Source organism: Carettochelys insculpta, chromosome 27 (assembly GCF_033958435.1).
Source record: "Carettochelys insculpta isolate YL-2023 chromosome 27, ASM3395843v1, whole genome shotgun sequence".
NCBI lineage: Eukaryota > Metazoa > Chordata > Testudines > Carettochelyidae > Carettochelys > Carettochelys insculpta.
This window is the reverse complement of record NC_134163.1, coordinates 5,047,799-5,069,934: the sequence shown is the minus strand read 5'-3', so window position 1 is coordinate 5,069,934 and position 22,136 is coordinate 5,047,799. Positions and strand designations below refer to the sequence as shown.

Sequence of the window (22,136 nt, the reverse complement as noted above, 5' to 3'; positions counted from 1 at the left end):
AGCTCCATCCAAAGCACCCTCTCCTGACCTCCCCTCACACCGCCATTGTCTTGGCCAACAATCTACAGTGCTCCAGGGCTGTGCACTGGCCACCATGAGGTTGGCTCTGCAAATGGGACTGGGAACAAATGCAGGAAGAACTTTGGGTGGGTGAAGCTTTTCCCCCCATGGCTGGGACCTACCAGGCCCAATGGCTGCCAACCGCTCCAGCTCTGGAAATCACCTCCTGGCCAATTCCAATCTAGGGTCCTGAGCAGGAGGGGTGCACTCACCTCTTGTAGCTGCATGCAGACCTTGTTGAATGCTCTTAGCCAGTTGGCCTTGGCTCGGGACTTGGCATCCTGGACTTCCACACCCTCCCTCTCCCTGTAACTGGACAGGCAGACAAGGCATTGAGTGGGGTGTAGCATAGGAGGATGCCCCTATAACATCACATGGGGCCTCATGCACAATGTTTAGACCCAGCCTGCGGGACAACACACAGATGAACGCACACAGACAGCCACGCCTGCAACTTTCCTTTTCAGAGCCAGCAAGCGCTGGCGTCTGGCTCCAGGTGCTGTTTGAGTGTGTGGGGGTGTGTGAATGTAAGGGGGTTGCAAGTGAGTGAGGATGTGTGTGGGTGTGAGTGAGTGTGTGGGGGTAGTTATGTGTGAGTGTGGGTGTGTGTGGAGTTGTGTGTATGGGGTGGTGTATGAGTGTGGGGGGAGGTGCGTGTGGGGTGGCTGTGTGTGAGTGTGGGTGTGTGTTGGGTTGTGTGTATAGGGGCAGTGTGTGATTGTGAGGGTAGTTATATGTGAGTCAGTGTGTGCGGAGTTGTGTATATGGGGTGGTGTATGAGTGTGTGGGGGTGGTTATGTGAGAGTGGGTGTGTGTCGGGTGTGTGGGGGTGGTTATGTGAGAGTGTGGGTGTGTGTCAGGGGTGTGTGTGGGTGTTTTGTGAGGGTTTAAGTGTGGGATATGAGGGGCTGTGTGTGAATGAGGGTGCGTGTGGGTCCCCATTTTGCTTTTTGTTTGGGGAGTGAATCCTCAGTCCACCTAGAATTAGCTAAACCCCTCTGCAAAGGTACCACACTTTTGTGTACCCCACATGGCCTCTGATTGTTCTGCCCTCCATGGCACGGCACCACTGACACATGCTGGCTAGGGGCAGTCTGAGAGGAAGCCATTGTTCCCCTCACTCTGAGCTGCTGAGGGAGAAAGGAGGGGACTTAAATGGGAGGTGCTAAGGCATTAATACAGCAAAGTGAGATGCACAGGGAAGGGAAGTGACTTGGCTGCAGTCCTGACTCCCAGCCTCATGCTCATTTTGTGGTAAGTGAACCATGTGCCTCAGTAGCATGGGAGCCTGCAACAGTCGCTACACACATACAGCCTGCTGCCACTGGAACTGGAGGAGTGACTGTGAGTAGTAGGTAACAGTAGTAGGCTGTTATCGTCTATGAAGGCCCTCCCACTGGTGGGAGATGTTGAGCACAGAACACGTATCACACACCGGTTGCATGCACTATGCAAGGCAACCTTTCTGAGCACATTCTTAATGGTCATTACAAAGCTCGCCATGTACTCTGTTCAATCAGAGCTTCGGACTCTGATTTAAGCAGAGGAAGAAACCCAAGAAAAAAGGAGGTGGCTGCATCCCGTCCATTTTGGAAAGATTCTGCTCACCCCGCTGGAGAAAAGCGGATCTGTTCAGTATTAAACACAGAGACTGGCAGCCGTGAATTATTCATGTCATACCAGGGATGCAGCCATCACATTTCTTCCCACTGCAACTCGGGAGGGACTGGCCAGACTTTTATCTGAGCCTGGAAAGGTGAAGGCTCTCCAGGAAGTTTTCTTCCTGATTTCTCACATGTGACAACACTCTGGGAACAGACTGAGGCCCTCCAGAGGCTCTGGTCCATGAACAGGGCATACAGGAGTCACTTGGCTCCACAGACATGACACTGGCTCCATGTGCCAGGTGCTGTGGTCAACATGGCCTATCCCCACCAGGCCCCAGGGCAGGGGGACATCTTAGGCTGCTCAGAGACCCTGCACAAGAAAATGGCAAACACACAGGATCCCCCCAACCCTTGCCCAGCATCTCCCCTCCTCACCCCTCTGCTGACTTAGGGGGCTCCAGCTCTGGTGCTCTCTCTGGGACTGGGGGCTCCTCCGCGGCTGGCTTTTCCTGGGGGACCTCTGGCACTTCCTCCTGGAGATAAGCTGCCTTCTCCTCCTTCCTCTCCTGCTGTTTCTGGGCCTGTTGCGCTTGGGGCAGGGCCACCTGGTGCTTTGTGGGCTGCGGCAGGTAGGGCTCACGCTCTGGGGGTTTGGCCTCGCCCACCTCCTGGTCCCGCCGTGAGTCAGTCTTGCCCTTGGCATAGTCCTCCTCCTTTTCGCTGTAGTCCTCCTCTGGGGAGAAGTCCTCCTCTTCCTCCTCCTCCTCCCAGCGGGAAGAGTCGTTGTGGTAGCTGACGGAGCTGTGGCAGGAGTGGTAGGAGTCGCCGTCCCGCTCATCAAGCTCTGAGCCCCGCAGGCTCTCATTCTCGGGGTCGAAGTCATCACTCAGCTGGGAGCTGCCTTGGCTCAGCTCCCCGGATGAGGCATAGCGGCTGCTCCCAGTGGGGCTGTGTGGGTTGGGGGGCGGGGGACAGAAGAGGCTTAAATTGCACCTTTCGGGCTGAGCCAGCTCCCTGTCCGGCCAGCTGTGTCCTGAGGCAGCTCAGGGGGCACAGCTGAAGTGTGCCAAGGTGGGTATGCGGGTGCCTACCCATGGTTTGTGCACGTTGTGAGCTGGCAGCAGGGGCAGGGAAGGGGACATGTCTGTGCTTTCCACACCTGCCTTTCCCCAGCCCACAGGGAAAGCACGCTCCAGCACTATGCTGCTCCAGCCCCAATCCTGGGCCTCACGGCTGGACTGGGAGAACAGGGCATTTGGGTGGAAGGGTTGATCAGAGTTGGCCAGTTAGGCCGGGGAACCTCAGAGACTCCCCACCCATACTCTCGGGGACAGCAGACATGCCTCTGTCAGGCTGGATACATGGTGCCCATGGTCACCTGGGAGTGGCACTGCACAGACGACCAGGCACACCCCACACCCTTGGCTAAGGGTTTACAGAGCCACTGAATGCACACATGGAGACCCTGCCCCACCCCCAGCCACACCCCCACCTCTCTCAGACACTCCCTCACACCCCCCACGCCTGTGTGTACTCCTCTCGGACCCACCTCCACCCACCACTCACACCTGCTTTACCTCCCATAGACCCCCTTGGCCATTTCCCCATTTCCCCCAATCCAACCCCCACGGCTCTTCCACAACCCCCTCCCTCTCCTCCACATCCAGCTCCCTGCCCCTTCAGACACTCCCTCATACCCCCAAACTCCCACACCCCTATGCATGTCCCTCAGCCCACCCCCAGGTGCTCCTCCCAGCCCCTCCCTTCTATCAGCCACACCTGCATCGCCCGTTTGCCCCCTTGCCAATCCTGCCACCTTCCACCTCCCCCTCATCCAAGTCCTTGCACCTCTACATTCCTCCCACACACAACCCCCATTCCCCTTTCCCTCCCCCACACCCCTCCTCACAGCCTGCTGCTCCATCCCTTCACATTTCCTCACACTCAACCTCTGGTCCCCCTCCCCCCGCCACAGTCAACCCCCTATGCCCCCAACATCCTGGCCCACAGACCCCCTCTAAGCAGTCCCTCTTCTCCCCAGCCTCCTCCATCGCACCCCTCCCGGCTGTCTGCCCTTCCACTCCTCCATCCCCCTCTCACCCGCCTGCTCCCCTGCCAGCCATGATCTGCCCCCTCTGGCACGCCCACCCCAGACGCAGTCCTTACGCCTCTCCCGAGCCCACTGCTCAGGGACCAGGAAGCAGGTGGGGCTCCAGGGGCACAGGCCTGGGTCAGAGAGAGGGGCTATGCAGAGGAGGGGCCTTCCAAAGCCAAACCCCTGGGAACAAGGAGGGTAACCCAGGGTTGATGGAGCACCGCAGCGAGCGGGTGTCTCTGAGTGGAGAGGTTCACAGTAAGCGCACATGCAGACAAAGTACAGGGACATGCCAGGGGATAAGCCGACACCATGTCTCCAGCACCGGCAGCAGCGGGTGAGGGTGGAGGACACGCACACACTTGCACTGGAACCTCCTGGCTGAGCCCCGCGCCTGGATGCGGCCAGGCCGTTCTGCAGGAAGTTGGCTGGTGGGCCCAGCTCCCCAGCCTGGGAGACTCTGCGTGGCTCAGGGGACAGAAACACCTGGGGAGGTCATCCAAGCTCAGCAGAGGTGGGACCCCTCACACACGGCCCCCGCCCGGCTGCAGCAGAGAAGAGAGGCTCTGGGCTCCCTCACCAGTCCCCATGCCCGAGGGCGCTCAGCAGCACAGGTGTGATCCCTGGTTCTGGGGCCCAAACCCGTAAAACCCTGAGTGCACTAAGCACCAGTTCTCCCAGCTGCCTACCCAGCCCCCTCACTGCGTAAGTTCTGAACAGACTGCCTGTCACTCACACTTTGCCAGTGGATCCTGTCGGGGAGGCAGGGGCCAGGTGGACTCTGAACCATCCTCTTTCTCTAGGGCTCAGATTCTGGGAGCTGCCAGGCTGCACCTGCTCTTGCAGCACTGCCCAAGGGACCTGCCCTCCCACGTTACTCTCCTGCCTGTGCCGCACATTGGTGGAGGCCGACAGATCCAGAGCCTGACTTCCCACACCAATGAGTGCACCAGGAACGCCCCCAGGACAGGAGTCTGAACACCAGGGAACAGAACTGACTCGTGGGCCTGGGAGATGGGACAAGGGCACCCCACGCGGCGGTGGGGGGTGACCCCGCCTTTGAGGTGGTGGAAATGGGACTGGACAAAGGCCCAGGGAATGGAGCCAGACTGCATGGGCAGACCAAGCCAGCTGCACTCCCAGGTCCCAACTGGGGAAATGGATTGTCCATCCTAGCTAGGGGAAAGTAGCTACCTGACTCTGTCCTACCCCTAGGTCTCACTACTTCCATCTGCACTGGGGGCTTGAGGAACACCTGTCCCAGTAGCAGGGAACCCCACAGAGAACTGGTCTGGAGCTCAGAGTCAGGACCCTTGTCTCAGGGCACCTCTTGCTGCAGCTGGGATGCCCGTGCAATGCACCGGACACCTCAAGAAGCCCTGTGTTCCCCCTGGAGCCAAGGAGTCTGAGGCACAGGAGGAGGGAGTGGTTAATTCCAGCAGTGCCACTGCCGGGACTGGTATCGGCCTAACCCAGGCGGCAAGAACCAACCACAGCACTCTGCGTCAGGCACAAGGAGAGAGACAAGGGAGAGACCCACCTATCAGATAGGTCTAGGGAGCGCCTGCTCTCAAGGGAGTACTGGTGGCTGGTCCGCCTGCTCGACTCGGAGGCGGACTCAGCGTCGCTGTGCCCGTTTGTGGCAGATTCAACGCTATCGTAGCGTCTGCCGGCGAGGAGAGGAGCACGGTCAGCAAAGGCACCCAGAAGCCAACAAGAGACACAACAGACAGTGAGCTCCCAGCTGGGCCACATCCTCTCCTCCACACCATGCGCGGCAACCGCCCTCACACTGATGGACCCACAGCTCATGGCTGACAGAATCACAGCCCATGGCCAGATCCCAGCGACTGATGGTGTCTGCAGCTGGCTTGGGGTCTGGGCTGGGAGGGAATTTGCTGGTCAGGGAGCTCTCTTGGGTGGGAATGGGGGTCCTGAAAGTGAATGCTCAGGAGCAGCAAGGCTGTGCTGCTAGCTTCTCCCTACAGCTCCACCAATGGCTGCTCTTCCAGGTCTGCCCTCTGCTAGGCTATGTTTATACTGTGCCCTTAACACAAATAAGATACGCAATTTGCACAATGCAAACTGCAAACCCTATTTTGAGTTAATTTTGAAATAGGCCATTGCAGCATTTGGCGCTGTCTACATAGCACCAAACATGAAACTACTGCACTATTTCGAGGCATCCCTTACGCCTCCTGCAACAAGGGGTAGACTGATGCCAAAGTAGCATGCCCGGCATTGCAAAAACATTTCCAAATACTGGGAGCACTTCACAGACATGGAGTAGCTATTTCAGGATACCTCAGTGTCTCGAAATAGCTCTGCAGTGTAAACATAGCCTTAGTCTGCTCTGGGTCCAGCCCTCACCCACCAGTGCACCTAAGCCCTGGTCAGCGATAGTTCTGCCCAAGGTCCCTCCAAACAGCAGCAGACTGTCCCGGGGGCTTATATATCCCCCCAAAACTGCCATCTCCCTGGTGTTTGTCAGGGTTTTGCTGACGTTCAAACACCAACCAGGGATGAGACTGGGAGGAAATGCCTGTTAGTCAGACTCCGCTCACAGTCAGAACAGCTGGTTTGACCACCACAGGCAGCAAGAGAACAGTGAACAGCTGCACCGCTGGACCCCATCATTAGTCTTCAGAATTAAACACCCAGCGAGAGTGATGCCAGCAGCTGGGGGCCCCTCTCCTGGGACAGCAAATGCTGCCTGCCTGAAGCCTGTGGGGCTCACCAGAAAGCTTACCCCACAGAGGCTAGATCGGAATTTGAATGGAAGTTGAGAGAGCCTGGAGGAAACAGCTGGGGTTAGTGAAGTGCGTGGGTGGGGCATGGCTGTGCACCAGCTCTGTTCAACCCATACCAAGAGCTATCGCTAGTTTGCCCAAGGTGCATGGCTTTCCTTCCCCTCAATCTCTCTGTCCCTCATTAATGACTCCCCGCCTGGTCTAACCTCTCCCACCTGATGCCTGGGGCAGTGACCACCATGCACCTGTCTCTGGTGTGTGCCAGTATCACGTGCTTTCCTAGGGCCAGTGCCAGACTGCCACAACTCTACCTGATGGGCCGCTGGTCCAAGTAGTCCATCTCGTAGCTCTGCACAGAGTCTGCGTATGAGTCACGGGAACTCTCTTGCTGGTGCCTCATGGGATACTGGTGGACTGAGGCATTGGGCTGGGAGGTGGTGTAGTATGGAGGTGGGATGCTATTGCTGGTCTCGCTTCGGTAATCACTGTCCCGGTCATCCATGGTGCTGTCGGGGTCGTCATCTGCAAAGGGCCAGTTGCCACCAGTAAGTGTTTGGCCTGGGAAGAGTCCAGAGTCCACAACGTGGCAGACAAGCCTGATACAGCCACCGTCAAGGACAAAACCAGCCTCCCAACTCTAATGCCCAGCTGTTATTAATGAGAACAGTGCCACTGCTCCAAGGCCCCTGGCCTCTGTGGCAATTTCTCCTAGGAAATGTAGCTGGGAAACAGACAGACCACGACCTTGGGAGGTGCCTGGGCTTGGTGGCACAGCTGGGCAGGGAGCTGCCAGTGCCCAGCAGCTCTGGATATCTGGCTTTGTGTGTGGGGAGTGGTGCACTGGCATGTGCTTTGCATGCAGACAAGTTAAGTGATCCAAAAGCTGACTGCTCTGGCCAAAGCCAAGCAGCCTGGGTACACCCCAGCAGCAGCCTGCACCAGAGCACCTGTTCACCCACTTCCTGCACACAGAGCACTGGCAGAGGCTAGCCCCTGTGGCTGAGCACCAGCTCCCCAACCCCACAGAACTCTGTCCCCTCCCAGGCTGCCTTCCACCACCACTTAGAGGGCCCATCCCATGGAGGTTCCACGGGTACACCTGAGCCGTGTGTTCAGCCTTTGGAGCAGGGCAGGCGGATTCAGATGGCTGATCCCAACGTGTGTTACACTGGAAAGGGGGCATCATCCCCAGCTTGGGTACGTGGTCCAGCCTGCCGACAAGAACAGCCTGGCCATGGCAGCATGAGCCGGGGGCCTAGTCATGCCACAAAGCAGAGGGACAGTGCCTGCATATTCTCCAGGGGCTGGGAGCCCCTCGAAATCTAACACAGGGTCTTCAGGCATGGACCCACCAACCTGCCCTCCCCCCAGCCCCAAGGCCCTGCCACCAGCCAGGGGGCGGGGCACTGGGTTTGTTTGCCCCCAAGAATCAGCTATAGGCACATTCAGCTGGGTGCGGGGTGGGGAGAGGGAGTGGGAGCGTACATAAGGGGTGAGGGGGACTGGGAGGAAGCGATGGAGGAGGGATGCTGACTTACCCCACCTGCTCTCCTGTACAAGCTGGCCCCAGGCAATACCCTCTGGCTGGTGCCCATGGACCCAGAGAAGACCAGTGCCTTGCGCAAAGGCCCAGCATGCTGGAAGTGTGCTCAGTGCTTTAACCAATGCAATGCCATGGCACCTGCCCATCTCCCCATTCCCCTGAGCCCTGCCCTGGGACACACCATCCGGCCACCCAGTTAAAGGCTGTCGAGACGGCCCTGTGCTCTGCCCTCCGCAAGCACTTGGGGATGTGCCAGCTAAAATGAAAAGAAGAAAGCCAGGCAAAGCTATGTCCCCCGAGCTCCTAGCCCTGCATGCTAGTCATGCCACCCCCTACATCACCCAAACCCCTCTGCTCCCCAGCAGGGCTCCCCAGCTGTGCTAAGGCTGATACTTGGAGGGGCCACAGGCAGAATGGGCCTCCTACTGGTCGGGAGGGGTGGCCAGCTCTGGGGGGAGGATGGGTGCCCCAGGTTCTGGGTCAGAAGGTGGTCGGATACTTACTCTGCTGCTCTCCCCAGCCAAAATAATTCCAGTTGCCTATAAAGAAAAGGGGCAGAGACAATAAGACGGACAGGACTGGGGGAGCAGATGTTAGAAGCCTGTGTGGGAGAACAAAGCCAGGGCCAAAGCAAACCCTCCCCACAGCCTGGGTTTGATGCCCAGACTCTGACCCTGTGCTGGCTGGATCAGGGTTCTGGCTCCAGCCCTATGCCCCTGAGCACTGAGGAAATTCAGACCCTGATCTGAGCTCTGCTGACGGGGCCCCTTGGCCATATGCTTGAAGAGATCGGATCAGGCACACTGCAAGCGTGTGTGCCAGGCTGGCCCTTGGCAGCGCATCAGCAAGAGCCCGCAGGACCCGGGGAGACCAGAAGCCTGTGGAAGGAGGGGACGGCGGAAAGCAGGGTCCATGAGAGGGCAGGCTGGAGATCAGGCACAGGCAGAAGGAAGGGTCATAAACCCTGGTGGATCTGAGTCACCTCCTCATCGCCCCAGGTGAGTGGAGGAGGGAGGTGTTGCGATGTGGGGTGCTCTGGATGCTAACACAGAGCCCCAAAGCCGCCAGCTCCTCATTCAGGGCCCGCAGGACCTCTTTCCCGGACCAGATCTCAGCTGGTTGCTCTCTGCCCATGAGGGACAATTTGTTAACACCAGCATGCTGAAAAGATCCACAACCCATCAGTCTGAAGCCTGCAGCTACACATGCAGCTCCCTGGCCTCTGCGCCCCAGTGAATGGGGGAAGGAAGCCAGGGCAGCAGGCGGCCACCCTGCAGGACACCAACAGAAGGTGGTTGAGAACACCTCACATGTTACAATGAAGGGTGTTCCCCCCGGGGACATCAGGGGCCAAGCGTGGGCAAGACCCATGAGTCCGTGACACCTTCACATCTCGTTCAGAATCAAGGGGCAGAATCATCCCTGGGGTAACCCCACAATGACCTCACTGCCTGTAGGGCAGGTAAGTGGGCCAAATTCTCTCCTATCACAGAATCAGAGGGTTGGACGAGATCTCAGGTGGTCGGACAAGATCTCAGGTGGTCATTGAGGCCAGCACAACTAAATCATCCCAGCCAGGGCTTTGACAAGCCAGGACTTAAAAACCTCCAGGGATGGAGAGTCTACCCTCTCTCTCAGTAACACATTGCAGGGCTTCACCACCCTCCTGGTGAAATAATTCTTCCTAAAATTTCCTAATAATTTGTCCCTGGGACACACAGCCCTTTGAGGTGGCGGTGATGAGTCTCCAGTTTGTGGAGGGGAAACTGAGGCACAGCATGTGCACCAGCTGACGGGGGAGTGACTAGCTCAGGGTCACCAGCTGGGCTGGGTGCAGCCACCTCTCACACTCCCATGCAGGATCAGTTGCAAGGCCAAGAAATGTGGGGAGGACCTAGCCCCCAACTCTGCCTTAGCTTCCCCCAGGCTTCAAGCTACTCGGCCAGCTCTGACCCCCTGCGCTGGGAGCACGGATTTTTCCCTAAGCCAGTGCTGAGCCCCCATCCCTGTCACCCCATGGCTCAGTTCCTCCTCAGCCCCATTCCAACCACACCCCACCTCTTGCTCCCCTCCCTCCCTCCCAAGCATTCAGGCAACCTGCCTCCCAACATGGGCCAAGCGGAACCAGCCCTGCTCCAAAGCTTCCCAGGCCCCGGCAGAGGACTGGAGCAGAGGGGAGCGAACACAGGGGCAGTGGAAGGGAGGGAGACAGAGCAGGGGCAGAGGAAAGGAAATGGACCAAGGATTTCCAAGGATAGGGATTATGTCTCCAGTGAGCCAGACTAAGTCCCCGCCTGCCAGCTGGGATGTGTGGCCAGCCCAGCCCCTCCCTAGCTATTGTGGCCTGGCAGGAGTGCTGCCCAGCTGCTGCGGCTGGCCCAGAGGGGGACATGTCTTGGGGTGCTGAGGGCTGTGCACGGGAACAGGGAATTGGGGGAGGGCAAGGGAAACACAGGCCCTATGACTGTCCCCCACCGCTTCATTTGGGGGTCAAAACAAATTCCAGGGTATTGTCCAGAACTGGGAGATGCTACCAATGCCTCCCACCCTGGCTGCCTCCAGGCAGCATCCAGCCCCCAGGGGTCCGAGCCAAAAGGCACCTGGGACCCAGCTCAGTCGAGTCTGGAGGGCCTTAGGAGAGGGGGCTGGGTTGAGTGGTACTTACAGCACTGGGAGCCATGCACAGGGAGCGGTTTGTCTGGCTCCTCCTGGAGCGCATACTGGGGAGAGAACAGAGGGACGGCCATGGGTGCTTTGGCCAGGTCATCTGGCCCCAGTCCTGGCCCTGCAGAACAGGCCCCACAGCTGTTCAGGGCCAGGGGGCAAAGAAGAGATCCCCAGGGCTCCTCGGCACACAGTGCGGACCTCTGGGGGACAGAAACTGTCCGATACCCCACCATTCGCTCACCAGGTGCCACCCGCAAGCACACAGACCAGCAGTCCTGGGTACTCCAGGCAACAGGAGCAGCCAAGCCCCAGGGCTGACTTACATCATCCTGATCCTTCATGGCATTCAGCTGCTCCAGCTTCTTCGCCCAGTACCTGGCCTCCTCCTCGGGGATGTCTGAAAGCAGAGAGGCCCCTTGCCAGCTGCCTGCTGCAGCCTGGCCCCTCCTTCCCCACTCAGGCCTGCTCTGGGGCCCAGGCCTGTGGCATGGTGCCTGGCCTCTGCTTGGGTCTGAGGAGTCACCAGGGGTGGTGGTGATACACAGGCAGCACTGCGAGGCAAGGAGGGTGGCAGGGCTGGGCCACAGGAAAGCAGGCAAGAACTGATGCTGGATAGGGGTGAAACCAGCCATGGCACTGCATGGATTATCAGCATTAATTTGCAAGCAGAGACTGAAGCAGAGATGGGGAGGAGCCAGGGAGAAGGGGAGTAGTAGCTGGTTGGACAGATAGCATGAGAGAGGGGTCCAGGAACAGACTGTGATACTGCCCCTCAGTCCTGAGCCACAGACGGCTAGGCTCCCCCCCAGCTCTGCAAGTGCCCTTCAGTCCCAACCCACAAATCCCATCTGAGTGCATGGAGAGAGATATCCCCCATGAGAGAGACGCTCAGGCACACAGGTGGGGTGAGGGCGTAGAGGTCAGGAGCCCCTCTCTTCCCCGGCTCAAGGACGGCATCATACCAAGAGGTAACTCGAAGCGGGTGTCCAGCAGGATGCGGTGAAAGGTGGGGTCCTTGGTGCCTGAGATCTCGTTGTCAGTCATGATGACTTGGGAGTCGAGTGTGAGCCATTCCCCGGGGCCCTCCTGGGGAGAGAACTGTGGGGTCAGGACAGAGGCCGCCACACCCCTTCACCTGCCCCTGCCCCGAGCGCTCCACAGGACATGGCAACTCATGGCCAGGCTGGGCCATGGAGCTCCAAGAGTCTCTTCTCATGGCAGCCCCAGGCCAGCCTGCAAACATCCACCACTCCCCAGTCTTCTCACTGCCCCACTCAGCTCTGCCCCTCCCTGGGCACTGGATCCCTGCCCACTTGAGCAGGAGCAGGGCAGGGGGCTAACTGCTGGCCTGTCCCACGGTACCCTAGGGGGCATGAGGACTTGGTGCACAGGCTTATCATTAACCCTTCACACCTTCCAGACAAGACCCCTGCCTCCGCCACCCCAGGCCTTGCTGTCCCCCCACTGCAGGGGGACAGCCCGGAACTGTCCAGCTGGCCCTTGCCATCCCCAGGCAGGTGAATGCCTGCCCTCCCCCACCTATCTCCATGCACCACTGGCCTGACTCTGTGCCAGATGTGCACTGCGGGGCAGAAGGAGGCTGAACCTTGGCACAGGGGGCACTCATGGGTCCAGGGATGGGTGGCCCTGCCAGGAGGCCTGATCCCTCCTTCTTTCAGGCACAGACCCTCTCCCTATCCCGGTCGGCCAGGCTCCAAAGGGTAGAGACCAGGGCAGGAAGTGAGAAAGGACCAGGAGAAGCTGCTGTCTAGGCCCCGCTAGGGAGAGCACCCTGCGCCTACCTCATTGGACTGCCGGATGGTCCGCAGGGGGATCCACACCATCCCCACCATGGTGTCCCAGATCAGTCCCTTGTTCCACACCTCCACCGTCAGCCCCAGGTCCAGCCGGTTAATCTCACTGGAAGGGAAGCAAAGAGGCTGTGGCCCCATCAGCATCAGCCCCATCTGGCTCGCTGTCTCTCCCAAGGCCCCGGGCAGCCTCTGCCCATGTCAGGCCCCACACAGGAGTGAGCTCATGCCACGGGTCATTTAGTGTCAGCACCCCAGCGCCACTCCTAAGAGCACCCCTTGCTGGGAGAGGCTGGGAGTGGTGCAGCTGGGGGCTTTGCCCAGTGGTCGTTACTGCCCCATTCCTAAGACCACCTCCTGGGACTGGCTGGGAGTGGTGCAGCTGGAGAATCCGTCCAGCGGTCATTGCTGCCCCGTTCCTAAGAGCATCCCCAGCTGGGAGTTGCTGCCTACCCTTGGCCCGCACTGGAACACTGCACAGGGATGTCCAATGGGAAATCTCAAGATTGCACTAGCTGTGACTTGTCCTCTAGACACAGCTCAGCTCTGGACATTATGTTCATCAGTTAATTGTGGCTACAACCCCCTGGTGGGGGAGTATTTCTTTGGTAGGTCCTACAGAAATGTGGTGCTGTGGTACAACTTTCCCAGAGGCTGAGCCAGGAGTGTAATGCCCACCAGCAAGCTTCTGAAGCCCCTCCAGCTTCACTGCTCAGAATCCATGGTCTCCCTCTGGTGTATGACACCGCCTCTGAGCTGAGCTGCAGCCCCCTCCACTCTGACACATCACTTCCCCATCCCACCTGAGCGCTGGATTGTGATGAGAGCCTCGTGTGAGTGGCGGTAATTGGGGCACTTTGGTGAGTCATGGCTGTGTCTGTGGCATCCCCTCCTGCAGCCCTGGGACCCCAGGCCTGGGACACCTTGTCTGACGAGTTGAGCAGACAGATGTGGAAGGGGAGAGGCGTTTTCCTACCATGTGAAGTAGCCCTTGCAGCTGGAATGCTCCAGCCCTGCCCCATTTGGGGGTAAAGCTGCCTTGTCCTCGCACCCCAGGCTCTGCCCAGCCATGGTCTCCCTGGCATTTCCTGTGCCCCTCTCTGTGGTGCTCTGAGTGTTTACACTGCTCATGCATAGAGAATTCCTGGTCTTACCTAGCTCTGGGTCCCCAGGCCCCCTCTCAGGCTCAGCTGGCAGCCTGCTCTCTCTAGCTCTCCCCCTGCGTGTCAAGTGCCTCAGGCATTCTTCCTAGGTTGAGAGCAGGGATCTGGCCCCCACCCAGGAGCCTGGCAGAGCCAGGAGCCATGGATGCACCAAAAGAAACACCCAGTTGCCAGCTCCGTGGATAGAAGGCTGCTGGGAGTCTCTCCGGGCCACCCATCGAGAGCGAAGTGTAGATGATACTGGTGGCCCAGGTGCCTCCCATAGCTGCATCTTGGGGAGGGAGATGGGAGTGGCAAGCGAGGCACTGATGGGGCCAGAACCAGATCAATGACTGCAAGCAGAAAGGCAAGGTGGAGCTCTAGGGGCAACAGAGAAGCCCAACCCCCATTTCAGCCGGTGCACCCAATTCTGAGGTTTTGGGGAGCTCATGCAGCATGTGGGGTTTATCTGCCCCCGCAAGAGCAGGAGACCCCTGGTCTCTCCTCCCATCCCCCCAAGGGTATTACTCACAACATGAAGTCCTGCTCCCAGCAGGGCAGGTTCCCCCGCACAGCAATGGTTGTGCTCTTGACATTCTGCACCTTCAGCGTCACATAGGTGTTGAACTTCTCTGCACAGAAAGGGAGCAGAGGGCAGAGCTGTTGGCCCAGATCAGCGAGGCCCCAGGGGCAGGTCAGAGAACTAAGGGGGGGTGGGGGGCGGGGAGTGCTCCTCATTCCCAGCCTCAAAGCCCATCTGCTGGCTCTTCCCATCAGCCCAGAGTGATCCCCTCAGCCCAGAGTGTTCCCATCAGCCCATCCCCAGCCAATGCAACGGAGACACTCACTGCATTGACCCAACACCACTTGCTCCTCCAGCACCAATCCTGCACTGCCCTATCCCACAGTCTCAGTCCCAAGGCCAGTCCAAGTGAGAACTTTCAGCCCAGTTTGTCACCATCTAGAATCATAGAACACTAGAACTGGAAGGCACCTCAAGAGGTCATTGAGTGCAGTCCCCTGCCCTCATGGCAGGACCAAGCACCATATAGATCATCCTAGTTATATAGTTATCTAACCTGTACTTAAATATCTCCAGTGATGGAGATTCCACAACCTCCCCAGGCAATTCATTCCAGCACCTAACCACCCTGACAGGTAGGAATTTTTTCCTAATGTCTAATCTAAACCCCCCTTGCTGCAATTTGAGCCCTTTGCATCTTGTCCCATTCTCGAGGCCAAGGAGAATAATTTTTCTCCCTCCTTGTAACACCCTTTTAGGTACCTGAAAGCTTGGATCACGTCCCTTCTCAGCCTTCTCTTTTCCAAACTAAACAAAGCCAGTTCTTTTCATCTTCTCCCATGGGTCATGTTTTCTAGACCTTTAATCATTTTAGTTGCTCTTCTCTGGACCCTCTCCAATTTCTCCACATCCATCTTGGAATGTGGGGTCCACAACTGGACACAACACTCCAACTGAGGCCTAGGGGCATGGTCAGATTCCCATGCTGCATCAGCCCACATACATCATGGTTAATAAGGCTTAACCTGACACCATGGCCCTACACAGCTCTGCCAATGCCCCTCAGTCTCCAACCTGAAGCCCCCTGCTAGCCCTGCCCTGGAATATGTCGTGTCCTGACACCAACTCCCCTGCTCTAACCACTAGAGCTACGTCTACACGTGAAGCCTACATCGAAGTAGCTTATTTCGATGTAGCGACATCGAAATAGGCTATTTCGATGAATAACGTCTACACGTCCGCCAGGGCTGGCAACGTCGATGTTGCACAGCACCACATCGAAATAGGCGCTGCGAGGGAACGTCTACACAACAAAGTAGCACACATCAAAATAAGGGTGCCAGGCACAGCTGCAGACAGGGTCACAGGGCGGACTCAACAGCAAGCCGCTCCCTTAAAGGGCCCCTCCCAGACACAGTTGCACTAAACAACACAAGATCCACAGAGCCGACAACCGGTTGCAGACCCTGTGCATGCAGCATGGATCCCCAGCTGCAGCAGCAGCAGCCAGAAGCCCTGGGCTGAGGGCTGCTGCACACGATGACCATAGAGCCCCGCAGGGGCTGGAGAGAGAGCGTCTCTCAACCCCTCAGCTGATGGCCACCATGGCAGACCCCGCTATTTCGATGTTGCGGGACGCGGATCGTCTACACGTGCCCTACTTCTACGTTCAACTTCGAAGTAGGGCGCTATTCCCATCCCCTCATGGGGTTAGCGGCTTCGATGTCTCGCCGCCTAACGTCGATGTTAACATCGAAATAGCGCCCAACACGTGTAGCCGTGATGGGCGCTATTTCGAAGTTAGTGCTGCTACTTCGAAGTAGCGTGCACGTGTAGACACGGCTTAGATCACACTGCCTCTTTATTTTTGTCCTTTGTATCTTCTGATCCTTTTTTGTAAGCCCTGGGGAAGCTGGGACAGGCCCCATCACACCTCCTAAGAGTGAGGCTTGGCTCCTGGTGTGGTTTCCTCTCATTCAGGCCTGGAGGCTCCCCGGTCCCATTCATTGGTGCCTTTCTCCCCACTGATCTCAAGCTGCTCACCCTGGGACCCTAAATGCCCCATCACAGCAGTCCACCCTGCCTTGTAATGTCACACCCATGCTGGAAGCCCAGGTGCTCCCCATGGGAGACCCAGCCCCGCCTGTAGTGCCAATACTGGTGCTAGGGAGCAGTTCCTCGCCAGACATTCGTGCTGTTCATATGACCAAGGGAGACAGCAGCAGCTTACCTTGGGCCCCATCAAACTTGGCTTTTTTAACTGCAAAGAGAGAGAAAATAAACACAGTTTAGCTTCCAGGCCCAGAGAGCCCTGGAAAGTGCTAACAGCCCTGCCCTAGCCAGCCAGGCCACGACCCAGTGTAGCATCCCCTCTCTGCAGGAAACCGGGGCCTCTCCTGCTCCTGGCAGAGTAGCACCCATCACAACACAGGCAGGCAGCTCGGTCCCAGGTTAGGGCCCCCTGTGGGCATGAATGATTGGGTCTGAATCCCACCTGTGGGAACTCAGGCCTGGGTCCATACTTGGGCCCAAACCTGTCTGGAAATAGGACTGAGATGAATAACGCCCCTTCTGCTCACAGACACCTCTGGGAAAGGTGCTGGCCTCATGTGCCTTGGCTCCCTATTAGCCTCAGATCACTCACACCCTCCCCAGTCCCGCTGGCCTGTACATGCAGCCACGTAATTACCAGTCTTGACATGAGTGACTTGACCTTCAGAGCACCACTGCCAGCCCCAGAGAAACAGCACAGTGGCAAACTGGGGTCATCCAGTTCATGCCATGCTGTGCTCTGGACACAGTGAGAGGCTGGGGCAGGGGGCTTGCTGCTGGGCTTTGGGTGATTCTCTTTGCAGGAGAGCAGCAGCAGAGTCTGGGAGAAGCATCAGGTGTCACCTAGTGCTAGGAAGCAGATGTGTCTTTCTCGCTAGGTGTGTGTTTAGTGGGGCTGCGATCTTGTCATGAGCCGTATTCTCGCCAGCTGGGGTGCCAGAGGATCATGGCTCTCTAATGGACTGATGGGGCCAGTAATGTCTCCTCTCTCTGGAATAGCACCTGCCAACCCCAGACAACAAAGCAGCTGAGCTGTTAATTAAATTTTGCAAAAACTCTCTGAGACAGGTGAGCAGGTCACCATTATTATGGGGCAGAGGGTCCACTCTGGTTGGTGCTTTACAAAAGCTGACTAAGAGACACTCCCTGCTCCAAAGAGCTTACAGTCTAGACCGATGAGGCTGGCAAAGGCCAGGAGGGAAACCAGAGGCAAGTGACTCACCCAAGAATAGCCAACCAGACTTCTTAGTGCCTAGCTCAATACTCTGGCCACTAGCCTGTACTACCCTTGTAAAGTACAGCTAGCCTTATCTGTAGCCTTCGGTGCCTGGGTACTTTTCACAGCACACATATTACACCCATTAACACACATACAGGTGTGCACCCCCCCAATAACGACCAGACAAACTGACAGAACTGGTGCACATGCAGCCTTTGCCCTTGTTAAACAAAAGGCCTCTCTTTTTTTTTTTTTTTTTTTTTGCAGTGTTACTCTCAAGAGACCAGGTGTGAGAGTTTCGCCTCTGGGACCAGATGGCCTAGTGGCCAGGCCCCCTGGTCAGGGCCTGTGGGATGGGTCCTCAGACCCCACCCGAGAGTCTATGGGTTGAGTCTGACGCATGGCCCCAAGAATCTAGTTCCCCCTTTGGTGAGAGTGGGGTTCCGGGGGGGGGGGTCCCCACTCCCCTCAGTACCTGGGGGAGAGTCCTGGGCAGCAGTCAACCAGGTGGCAGCTCTGGCCTGGGGCCTCCTGCCTCTTCTCTGGTCAGCCCCAAACTGAGCTGGCTTCTCTCCCTTTATACCCTTCCAGGCCTGACACTGGCCACAGCTGAACCAGGGTGGGGCTGATTGGGCTAAAAGGCCTTGTTTAACCCCTGCCTTGCCTGGCCTCCCTCTCACACTTCTACACATCCCCGCCCCCAGACCCCCACAGCAGTCTGCCCCTCCCCTGGAAAAGAAGTCCGTATTTGCATAATCCTTTCCTGACCGATGCTGAATCTGGAAGGAGAAGGGTTGGAGGGAGAGGTACCACCTCATGATTCTTGGGTTTGTCTCTTTCATCGCTTGTAGACAGCGCAGGGGGGCGTCATCAGTGATGACGGTGAAGCGTCTGTCCAGGAGCTGGTATCAAAGGGAGTCTATGGCCCATTTGACTGCTCGGGCCTCTTTCTCTATTACCGAGTAGGCCTTCTCCCTTGGGAAGAGCTCCCGGCTGATATAAAGAATCAGGTGCTCCTTGCCTCCCACGACTTGGGAGAGCACTGCTCCACCCCAACATTCGAGGCACCCATCTGTAGCAGGAACTCCTTCGAGAAGTCAGGGCTGTACAGGACCAGTTCTCAGCAGAGTTGGGCCTTTAGGCCATGGAAAGCCTCCTCGCAAGCTGGGGTCCATGGGATGCGGTTGGGAACCTCTTTCCTGACGAGGTCGGTAAGAAGGGAAGTGATGGAGGAGAAGCCCGGGATGAAGCGGTGGTAATGACCGGCTAACCCCAGGAACTGGCACACCTGTCTCTTCGAGGATGGAGGGGTGTACTGCTAGAGGGCTTGGACCTTCCCCACTAAGGGGCGTACCATGCCCTTCCCCAACGTGTACCCTAAGTGGGTGGTTTCATCCCTTCCGAGGCAGGATTTTGCTGGGTTCGCCGTCGGTCCCACTTCCTGGATGGACTGCAATATGTTGTAGGTGGGTCTGCCAGTCACGGCTATAGATTACTATATCGTCCAAATATGCTGCGGTGTATTGGCTATGGGGATGTAAAAGCTGGTCCAACTGGCGCTGGAATGTCGCCGGGGTACCATACAGCCCAAAGGGCATGGTCTGGAACTCGAAGAGTCCAAAGGGAGTGGAGAAAGCCATCTTCTCTTTGGACTCAGGCATGAGGGGGATTTGCCAATAGCCCTTCGTTAAATTGAGGGTAGTGACGTATTCAGCTTCCCCAAGCTGATCCAACAACTCATCTATCCGGGGCATTGGGTAGGCATTGAATTTGGATATGGCATTCAACTTCCGGAAGTCGATGCAAAACCAGGTGCTCCTATCCAGTTTGGGGACAAGGACTATTGGGCTTTTCCATTTGCTGAAAAATTCCTCGATTACCCCCCTGCACTAGCATCAACTGAGGTTCTTGCTTTACCAGCTCCCTCAACTTCTGGGGAAGCAGTCGAGGCGTTTCTCGGACCATAACCCCAGGTTCAGTCTGGATGTGGTGGACCGCCAGGTGAGTTTGACTGGGTTTCATTGAGAAGACCGAGGAAGAGTCAGCCACTAACTTCTGGGCCTGAAGTCTCTACTCCGGGGTACGTTTGGGCCCAATCTGTACCTCCCCTGGGTTTGCCACCTCCACCACCTGGGGCCCCAGTTCTGGGTCTGGTGGATAGGGGGTGATTAGTAGGCCTTCCTGGGCCTTCCAGGGTTTTAAGAGATTTACATGGTAGACCTGCCACCCCTTACGCTTATCTGGCTGGTCTACCTCATAGTTCACTGGGTCCACTCACCAGACAATCTCAAGGGCCCGGCCAGAGGGCGAGGAGCTTAGAGTCTGTACTTGGTAGTAGCCATGGCACTCGATCCCCCGGCTGAAACTCACGGAGTCTTGCTTGTTTGTTGTAAGTTTCCTCCTGGGCCTGCTGTGCTTGGAGGTGGTTCTCTTGGGCAAATGTACCTAGAGCTTCAAGCCTCTCACATAGATTTAGTGCATATTGCACCACGCTATTGCTTTGGGAGGGCTGTTCCTCTCACATCTCTCTTACTAGGTCCAGAATCCCCCACTGTTGCCTCCCATACAGGAGTTCAAAGTGTGAAAACCCTGTGGAGTCCTGGGGCACTTCCCAAACTGCAAGCATGAGGGCGGGGAGGAGCTGGTCCCAGTGGTGTGCATCCTTCAGCACAAACTTGTGGAGCATGGCCTTCAAAGTCCGACTGAAGCATTCTACTAGTCCATCGGTCTGCGGGTGGTAGATGGATGTTCGGAGGGTCTTGATCTTTAGCAGCCAGCAAAGGTGTTGCACCATTCGTGACAAAGTTTGTACCTTGATCTGTTAGGGTCTCCTGTGGGACCCGACCCGAGCAAAGATGTTCATGAGCTCAGTTGCCCCCCTCTTGATACTCATGGAGGGTAACGGCATGGCTTCCGGGTACCGAGTTGCATAATCAACAACGAGGATGAACCGGTATCTAGCGGCACTTCTCCAGGGGGCCGAATGTATCAACACCAATCCGCTTCAAGGGTACACTCACAAGTGGGAGGGGAACTAATGGGGCCTTCTCCACGGGCCAAGGGGCTGTGAGCTGGCACTCTGGGCAGGAGGCACAGAAGTCTGCAACCTCCCTCTGGATGCCAGGCCAAAAGAAGCAGGCCAGGATCCAGGACAGTGACTTGTCTCTCCCCAGGTGTCCTGCCATGGGGATGGCGCAGGCAAGCCGCATGACCTCTCTCTGATATGGTCAGGGAACCAGGAGCTGATGGTGGACTTCTCCTGTCCACGCAATAGAGACAGTCTCCCTAGATTTCAAAATTGGGGAACTGTCCCACAGGATGGGGTCCAGTGGCCTCCCCATTCACTACGGCGACCTGATCGTATGCTTGGCTCAGCGTCTCATCCGCCCACTGCTCCCCCCCAAAGTCCGAAGGCCGTGCGAGGACTCTACATTCAGGCAGTGGGGGTGGCTCCCTCTCCAGCTGATGGGGGCTCAGGTCCACCTGAGCTGGGGCTGGTCCCTGGGAAGTCCCTTCCCCTGGGTCCACCACTTCCACTACTTCAGCCAGATTTGTGGTCCCTACCTTCCCCATGCTCAATGGGTGGTGTTGCCATTCCCTAGTTGAAGGCTTCCCCAGTCCTGCTAGTAGTTCATGAAAATGTCCCCAGTCTCTACCCAGTATTACTGGATAGGCAAGAGCTGGGGCCAGGCTGACCATCGCTGGTTCTTTGTGCCTTCCCACCCCTAGGGTCGCCCAGGTGCAGGGGTAGGCCTTGACATCCCTGTGGACACACTGCAGCCTGATGGTGCCTTGGGGAGGCCCTACATCAAGCATGAGCGCTTGCCAAACCAGGGTCTGGGCACACCCTGAGTCGATCAGCCCAATTGCCTCTGTCCCACTGACAAACACAGGAACGGTCAGTTTGGCAGGGCCTTGAGGGTGCGCCCGTGTTTGTGGAGTCCAGAGCTTCCCAAAGTTGCACTCCATGTATGGGCAGTCTCAGGACTAGTGCCCACTGGCCCCCCATGTGAAGCAGAAGTTCTGTTCCGGGGTGGCGTCTCTTCAAGGGGCCCATGGCGGGGATGGCTGTGGAGTCGGATCTCCAGGCTGGGGCATGAGTGGGGTCACTGTTACCTTGTCCAAGAGGCAGCTGGGTTGCCTAGGGAGGAGCTGGCGGGTTGGTTCAGGGCCCAGAGGTTGAAGCCCAGGGTTAGCCCAGTAACTCCAAGTCTTTTGGAGCCCAGGAAGGAGCGGCAGATGCCGGGGCCCACCCCGGCCTTGTGACTCCTGGCCCCCCTCAGTCCCTCGTGCCGGGGTGCCTCTGGCTGACCTGGGGTCGACAGAGGGAGTCATCCCCGGGGACGTGGCCGCTAGATAATTCTCCATCAACTGGATGGCTGCAGTCATATCTTCTGGACCATTCTTCAACACCCACTCCCTTCCCCCAGAGGGCAGAATCTGTGTGAGCTGTTCAAGCAGGATCTGCTCAGCTACCTGCACCCTGGACTTTGTTTCGCGCTTCAACCACCTCCAGCAGCATCCCACAGCTTCTGGGCAATGCGGCGGGGCCAGGTTCCAGGTGCCCATACTTCCCCATGGAAGTGCTGGCAGAAAGTCTCTTCCGAGATATCCAGAGCATCCAGGATTGCTGCCTTGACCTGAGCATAGTCCTGAGCAGCTACAGT

The 22,136-nt window shown here is 57.5% G+C and overlaps 1 protein-coding gene across 20 annotated transcripts in view; it reads right to left on the bottom strand.

The window, feature by feature from the left end:
- Nucleotides 1–22,136, bottom strand: part of LOC142002359 (protein unc-13 homolog A-like) — a 131,729-nt gene that overhangs the window by 88,418 nt on the left and 21,175 nt on the right. For 15 of the 20 annotated variants that reach the window (XR_012642648.1, XR_012642658.1, XR_012642654.1 and 12 more), the window contains 11 exons: nucleotides 16,429–16,458; nucleotides 14,208–14,307; nucleotides 12,525–12,642; nucleotides 11,685–11,808; nucleotides 11,046–11,119; nucleotides 10,721–10,775; nucleotides 8,559–8,594; nucleotides 6,824–7,034; nucleotides 5,303–5,428; nucleotides 2,103–2,615; nucleotides 273–372 (listed from right to left, as the gene is read on the bottom strand). Coding sequence is in view for 7 of the 20 variants with exons in the window: in XM_074978419.1 (XP_074834520.1) it covers nucleotides 273–372; nucleotides 2,103–2,615; nucleotides 5,303–5,428; nucleotides 6,824–7,034; nucleotides 8,559–8,594; nucleotides 10,721–10,775; nucleotides 11,046–11,119; nucleotides 11,685–11,808; nucleotides 12,525–12,642; nucleotides 14,208–14,307; nucleotides 16,429–16,458 (1,487 nt within the window). In the remaining 13 variants the exon portion in view is untranslated. Of the gene's footprint in view, nucleotides 1–272; nucleotides 373–2,102; nucleotides 2,616–5,302; nucleotides 5,429–6,823; nucleotides 7,035–8,558; nucleotides 8,595–10,720; nucleotides 10,776–11,045; nucleotides 11,120–11,684; nucleotides 11,809–12,524; nucleotides 12,643–14,207; nucleotides 14,308–16,428; nucleotides 16,459–22,136 lie in introns of those variants that run through there. The other 5 variants (XR_012642657.1, XM_074978423.1, XR_012642649.1 and 2 more) reach the window with 4 other exon arrangements.